Source organism: Physeter macrocephalus, chromosome 5, assembly GCF_002837175.3.
Source record: "Physeter macrocephalus isolate SW-GA chromosome 5, ASM283717v5, whole genome shotgun sequence".
Classification (NCBI taxonomy): Eukaryota; Metazoa; Chordata; class Mammalia; order Artiodactyla; family Physeteridae; genus Physeter; species Physeter macrocephalus.
In genome coordinates, this window is record NC_041218.1 from 100,016,162 (window position 1) to 100,022,748 (window position 6,587).

At 48.8% G+C, this 6,587-nt stretch overlaps 1 protein-coding gene across 2 annotated transcripts; it reads left to right on the forward strand.

The window, feature by feature from the left end:
• The first annotated feature begins 1,857 nt into the window (after positions 1–1,857).
• Positions 1,858–5,747, forward strand: PPIA (peptidylprolyl isomerase A). Of its 2 annotated transcripts, none has more exons than XM_024115126.3 (5): positions 1,858–1,981; positions 4,254–4,284; positions 4,370–4,458; positions 4,706–4,878; positions 5,403–5,747. In XM_024115126.3, the coding sequence occupies exons 1-5, from the start codon at positions 1,913–1,915 to the stop codon at positions 5,533–5,535; spliced, it is 495 nt and encodes a 164-aa protein (XP_023970894.1). In that variant the 5' UTR covers positions 1,858–1,912; the 3' UTR covers positions 5,536–5,747. The 2 variants fall into 2 exon arrangements, with proteins under 2 accessions (XP_023970894.1, XP_028346031.1); XM_028490230.2 differs by lacking the exon at positions 1,858–1,981 and adding an exon at positions 3,657–3,737.
• Positions 5,748–6,587: the final 840 nt, after the last annotated feature.

Below are 6,587 nucleotides of genomic sequence, written 5' to 3' on the forward strand. Positions count from 1 at the left end.
AGCAAGAAAAAGAAATGCATACATAAGTCAAAGAGACAGAGAGAGAGAAAACAAAACAAAAAACTACTGCACATTTTACCACCTAACTCAGGTCAGTAATGCCCAGGCTGGCCTGGCTGCAGACAGGATCCTTTTGACCATGCCTGCGTGCCTGCCACAGAGACGCCCATCTTTGGGGCCTGCACAGGACACAGCCTGGCTTCCCCTCACTGCCTCTAGCCCTAGCAGGTGAGGGTGCCCCTCTGAGTTCTTGGTAGAAGAAGTGAGTGAGAGGACTATGATGATGGTGAAGAGAAGGGAGGGCTCTGAATAGTAATGTGAGGGAAGTCATAAGTGACGACCTTATTATTCATTCATTTATTTCTTAGGAGGGGCTCCTAACTGCTTTAAGGTGCAGGGTGGAGGAGAGAAGTTGAGGGAGTTATGCCTGAGGGCCTCGGGTCATTTTTTCAGTGTCAGAGAAGGACAAGCAGCTTCCTCAAGGTCACAAAGCACCGGTGCTGGGGAATGGGCAAAAAAGCAGTTGCCAGTTCTGGCTTTGCTAATACTCCTAAGCTGGTTACTCTGAGCAAGCTATTTAACATGAAGGATGCTCACTTTCCGCGTCTGTAAATGGGGATTCTGGGGTGGTTGTGAGAACAAAACTGCACTCTCTATCAATTCTGAGCAGATGTAGGCTCGCAATGCCATTATGAATAATGATGGCATGATGCCAGACACTGGATTTCATCTTTCATAAGGACTCTCATTTGCTTCTCACAACCCTATCCTGGTTTTGGAGATACTAAATAACATTCTGAATATCAGAGGATATATAAATTTTCCTTTCAAGGTTTTCCGAACAAAAGACCAGGGCCATATAAGTGCATTCAGTACTAGTAATAAAAGTATTATTAATATCTTTGCCTAAGGGAATTCACTTTTCTTTTTTTAAAAAATTAAATTTATTTATTTATTTTTGGCTGCGTTGGGTCTTTGTTGCAGCGCATGGGCTTCTCATTGCGGTGGCTTCTCTTGCTGCGGAGCACGGGCTCTAGGCGCCCGGGCTTCAGTAGTTGTGGCATGTGGGCTCAGTAGTTGTGGCTCACGGGCTCTAGAGCACAGGCTCAGCAGTTGTGGCGCAAGCGCTTAAGTCCACCACAGCATGTGGGATCGTCCCGGACCAGGGCTCAAACCCATGTCGCCACATTGGCAGGCGATTCTTAACCACTGCGCTACCAGGGAAGTGACAGGCTCCTGTTTTAATGTCTTCCTACTGGAGAAAATTCAAGCAGAGTGTGCAAGATATTTTCGGAAAGTAGGGTATTTTGGAAGCATTTCATAACCTTTCAGACTAGGGGAGAAAGGGGGGAGGGAGAGACGGCGGCGGCTGCGCCTCATCCTCATCTGCAGTGGGAAAATGGTGATGCCCAAAGCCACCTGGCCTCCCAGAGCGGCACGGGCCCTGGACCCCGAGCGACCTTGGCGGGCGGCGCGACCTTGAGGCCTGCGTTTGCCTCAGTTGCCCCCTCTGCGCGATGGGAAGACGTCCTGGCCGCGGGCCCAGGCAGGTGCGTGTCTCTCGGTTTCCCACCGACCCAACCGGCCCACCAGGGCGGTCTCTAAGCCCCGTCCCCAACCCCGTCGCCTGCGAGCGACCCCACGCCGCAGCGCGGAGACCGAGGCGGCGGGCGGGAACCTACCTGCATCTGCCAGCGCGCACGCGCGTCTCCCGTCCCTCCTCTCCGGCGCCATCTCCACCCATAGGCCCAGCCACACCGTCACTTCGACTGACCCGCGGTCGCGATTGGCCAGAGATGAGGCGCGCGACCGGCCATGGGCGGGGCCTGGACCGGCTATAAAAGAGGCGGGCGGTGGGGCTCGTGCTGCTTTGCAGACGCCGCCACACCGGGACTTTTCGTGCTGCCCAACCATGGTCAACCCTACCGTGTTCTTTGACATCGCCGTCGACGGCGAGCCCTTGGGCCGCGTCTCCTTCGAGGTTGGGGCGGGCGGCGGCGTGCCGGGTGGGCCTGAGCGGGCGGCGATGGGGAGGCCGAGGGGCTGGGTGCGGGCGCCCCGCCTGAGGAACGCGGGCAGCGCGGCGCCATTTCCTGACGAGGGGCCATTTTGGGAGGCCGGGGGCGGCGGGCAGACAAAGGCGGGGCGGGCGCGCGCGCACGTGCTCGGGCCGCGAGCGGCTGGCTGCCGCGTGGGACCGCGGGGCCCTGAGGGTCGGCAACGCCTCAAACGGAAGGCGGGCGCCGCCCCCGGGCAGCCGCGACTTTCCCGGGGCCGCCCTCGAGGACTCGGAAGCCGCTTCCTTCGAGCCGACGCGGCTGCCGCACCTGAAGGCTGCCTTTTCCCGCGCCGGGCGCGCCAGGGCTGGTGGGGATAGCAGCCCATCCCTTGTCCCGGAGGACGCTTGCTAGTTCAGGATTGGGTTATAAGGGTGCGGGGTCGGCCGGCTCGAGGGCTTCCCCGGGTGTTTTAAAATCGCGAGGTTGATGTAGAAAGAGGCCCCTCCCCGCCCCCACCCCGAGCGGAAATGTGCCGGCCGCCTTCCCCCCGCTGGCGCCGAGGCCCGCCTTCCGCTGCGGTGACGGCGGGTGGGAGGCGCCCGGGCCCCTCCCGGTCGTCCCCGCGCAGAACGGGCTATTCGAGACCGGCAGCGCGGCAGGCTTTCTCTGGTGGTTTCCTAATTAGTTCAGGCGTGTTATGGGTACTTCTTAATCAGTTTGTAATCACAGCAGGGTAGCTAAGTAACTCGGCGGGCTCTTCAAACGGTAAATGGGATTCCGTTTCAGTTAACCCAGCATGGTAGGTCTTGGGGTGTAGCCCTAAGAGGTTTTATCCTCTTTTACCACTTCTCAAAGAGCCGCCGGTGATCAGGTTGTAGGATCTTAGTCCAAGCTTAGATAGCCCCCCATGCAGATCAGTCTGTAGCCCACTCACTGTAGTCAGAGCTAAGAATTGATAAGGGCCCATGTGGAAACTTGCCCTGACGTAAAAACTCTCGGGAGAAATATTACATCCAATAGATGTATACTCCACCTTTATCTGAAGTCAGCTGATAATTGGCCAGGGGCCACGTGGAAACTTGGCCTGAGCCTAACCCTTTGTAGCTTGTGTCTCAGGTTAGCCAGAGGGCTTAATGGAAATGAGATAGGCGCTCTGACAGATCCCTTGGTGAGAATGGAGGTGGAACTGCCACTGCGAGCTTTAACTTTTAGTAAGGGTCTAAAAGGGAAACGAGTTAGTACACGGGTTGGAGACACGTTAATACTTAAAAGAGACCGTATATTTTATATACAGCACTTAGAAGCTAAACAAGTCTTCTAAGAAACATCCAGGGATTTCAGTAGATGATTTAAGTCACAGGTCTGTGGAATAGTTCATTAAGTACCTTAAACTGTTTTTATGCAAGGGCTTGCGTTTTCTATGGTATTTAAGCTTTTCTAGCCAAAATGTTTGATATATGCAGGAAAGGTTCAAAGCAGTTGTACTAGAAACCAATCTTTATTTTTTACCCCACTACTAGGTAAGGGACCTGGAAACCAAGAAGTGACTGCTCATCCAATCCATAAAGCTATGTTAACAGATTGGAGGTAGTAGCATTTTCATTACCAGTGACTAAAATTACAGCTATTTACTCCCTGATCGTGCAGGAGTACTTGCGCTGCCCAACCATGGTCAACCCTACCGTGTTCTTTGACATCGCCGTCAACGGCGAGCCCTTGGGCCGCGTCTCCTTCGAGGTAAGGGACCTGGAAACCAAGAAGTGACTGCTCATCCAATCCATAAAGCTATGTTAACAGATTGGAGGTAGTAGCATTTTCATTACCAGTGACTAAAATTACAGCTATTTACTCCCTGATCGTGCAGGAGTACTTGCTATTCTTGAAAGTTCTTGTCTTTAGGTTCAAGTTGAAGTTGGGGGAGGTGATGTACCTTTGAGAGACCATATATCTGTTTAGAAGTAGGTGTGATACACATAAAAGTTTTAAGTCACTTTTTAGAAGCCTCACACTGTTTGAGTCATTCCTGGTTCTGGATTTTTGGCATGTCTTTGGGTGTCATGTTGCTAACCCAACCCCGCAGGACCTTAAGGCTGTCAGGAGCAGTTCTTATTTGGGATTCAAAGTAATTACTGAAGAAGCATTCTCTTCTAGTGAGAAAATGAATTTATGATTCAGAAGCCCCTAAAGACAAGGGTACTAAGCAACAAAATATGTAAGCAGATGTTTTTCATTAACTGTCATTTTCTCTTACAGCTGTTTGCAGACAAAGTTCCAAAGACAGCAGGTTAGTTTTATTTTTTAAATGTTTAACAAAGGTATTCTGATTTTAACTGTTGTGTCTATGTACAATATATACTTTATTTTAACAGAAAACTTTCGTGCTCTGAGCACTGGGGAGAAAGGCTTTGGTTATAAAGGTTCCTGCTTTCACAGAATAATTCCGGGATTTATGTGCCAGGTATGAAATTTACTGATACTGATTTGGGTTCTCTTAATTTGGGATTGAGCCAGAGCACTTCAGAATGTGCACATATGGTCTGTCTACGTTGGTGCCAGTCTACTTTTATACTTTGTTTTCTGTTACATTTGTCTATTTGACAATTTTGCACTGATACCATGCCATCTAAATTGAAGTTTGAACCTTGCAGACTTGGCATGTTTTCCAATTGTGTTGCCAAAAGTGACAGGTTCTCTTATGTTCACAGGGTGGTGACTTCACACGCCATAATGGCACTGGTGGCAAGTCCATCTATGGGGAGAAATTTGATGATGAGAATTTCCTCCTGAAGCATACGGGTCCTGGCATCTTGTCCATGGCAAATGCTGGCCCCAACACAAACGGTTCCCAGTTTTTCATCTGCACTGCCAAGACTGAGTGGTAAGAGCAGAACATAGCAAAGGCAACCTTTCCCTGCTGTTTCCTGCTCTAAAGTAGTAGAAGGGCATGAACAGTCATAAATTTAGATAGTGAGCTATAGAAATTGAGATACTGTAGCAAAACAGGGCACTTTGTTGAGTAGTTGAATTTAAGAGTGGTGCTTTCATCTAATTAGCATGTGATTTGTTGGCTCTTTTTTAGGGGTCCATTCTAAAATTAGGATTCTTAACAGTGTTTACAGACTCTTGGAGACCACCTTTTTTAGACTGGCTTAAAGTAATCTGGTATTGACACTTTTTTTTTTTAGGTAAAAGGATAAAATGTTTCCGGTATTTTACTAGTCGACATTAGCTAGTACTAAAAGCTGGATAAACCACTCTTCTGGTCTTCTCTTACTTGGGTATGCTATATTGATTTCTGGGACACTGTTCTTATCTCAATGCACAATGCAGGCTGTTTATTTCTCTCTTATTTCATTACTACCTGCAGGTCGCAGGTAGCAATGTTTATTCTTCTGTTTCCAGGTTGGATGGCAAGCATGTGGTCTTTGGCAAGGTGAAAGAGGGCATGAACATTGTGGAAGCCATGGAGCGCTTTGGGTCCAGGAATGGCAAGACCAGCAAGAAGATCACCATTGCTGACTGTGGACAAATCTAATAATAAATTTGACTTGTGTTTTATCTTAACCACCAGACCATTCCTTCTGTAGCTCAGGAGAGCAGCACCCCTTCATCCCCATCTGCTCAAAATATACTATAATCTTTGTGCTCTCATTGCACTTCTTTGGGTTCCATATTTTCCTTATTCCCCTCCAAGTTTAGCTGAATTGCAAAGTTAAGTTTATGGTTATGAAATAAAAACTAAACAACCGTTGTCTGTCCTTGTTTGGGTTAGGGTATTGATGTAGATTTCATTTTAAGCAGCAACTCGTTACTCCTAAGACAACAGTTGCTGTGTTTGTTTAAAAGAGTATCTTGTTTTTTGCTTCCCTGATCCAAGAATTAAGTGTTGCTGATTGAGTATCCCAGGGGCAAGCTGTGAGTGGAATACTGAAGTGTAGGCTCGGACAGGGAAAAAACAAGGTGGAACTTCAAGATTGTGACCAGGTTGGAGCAGTACTCCTTTAAGGGTGACGGTGGAAAATTCTCACTTGGCACATTTAGGGTTATCCATCAAAATTACTATAACAAATTGAAAATCATAGCTAATTTTAACAAAGCTTAATTTAAGCATATTCTGTGGTGGCCCTCCTTGAGGGAAATATGTCAAGCTTTAGCCTCTGGGGAAGGGTCTTTGGACCATGTTCTTGGGATATCTGTAGCTGTTTGAGAATGTAAATGCAGAGTACAGGGTTTATGACAGCTCAATTGTGAAGTTCAGTCTGCTAGAGAAAGGCAGGCAGACCTGGTGTGGTGCAGTCTACCTGCAGAAGGCATCTGGCTCTGCCTTGCCCCAGACCAGCTGGTGACCAGGTAACTCTATAGATTAGGGAACTGCTCCCTGGCTAGTTGTACAGGCCCTCATGGTCATTTGAGGTCTTGCACTCATTCCATAGTGCAGACCTGGCAGTCTGAGCTATAATCTGGTCCAGGTGAGGCCTTTATGTTCATGAACATGGTTTCCTTTAAGATCAAGAACTCCCCTTGGGGGTCCTCCCCAGTTGCATACTCATTATCCCTCACAAGGGGCCCATGATTTTTTTTTTGAGA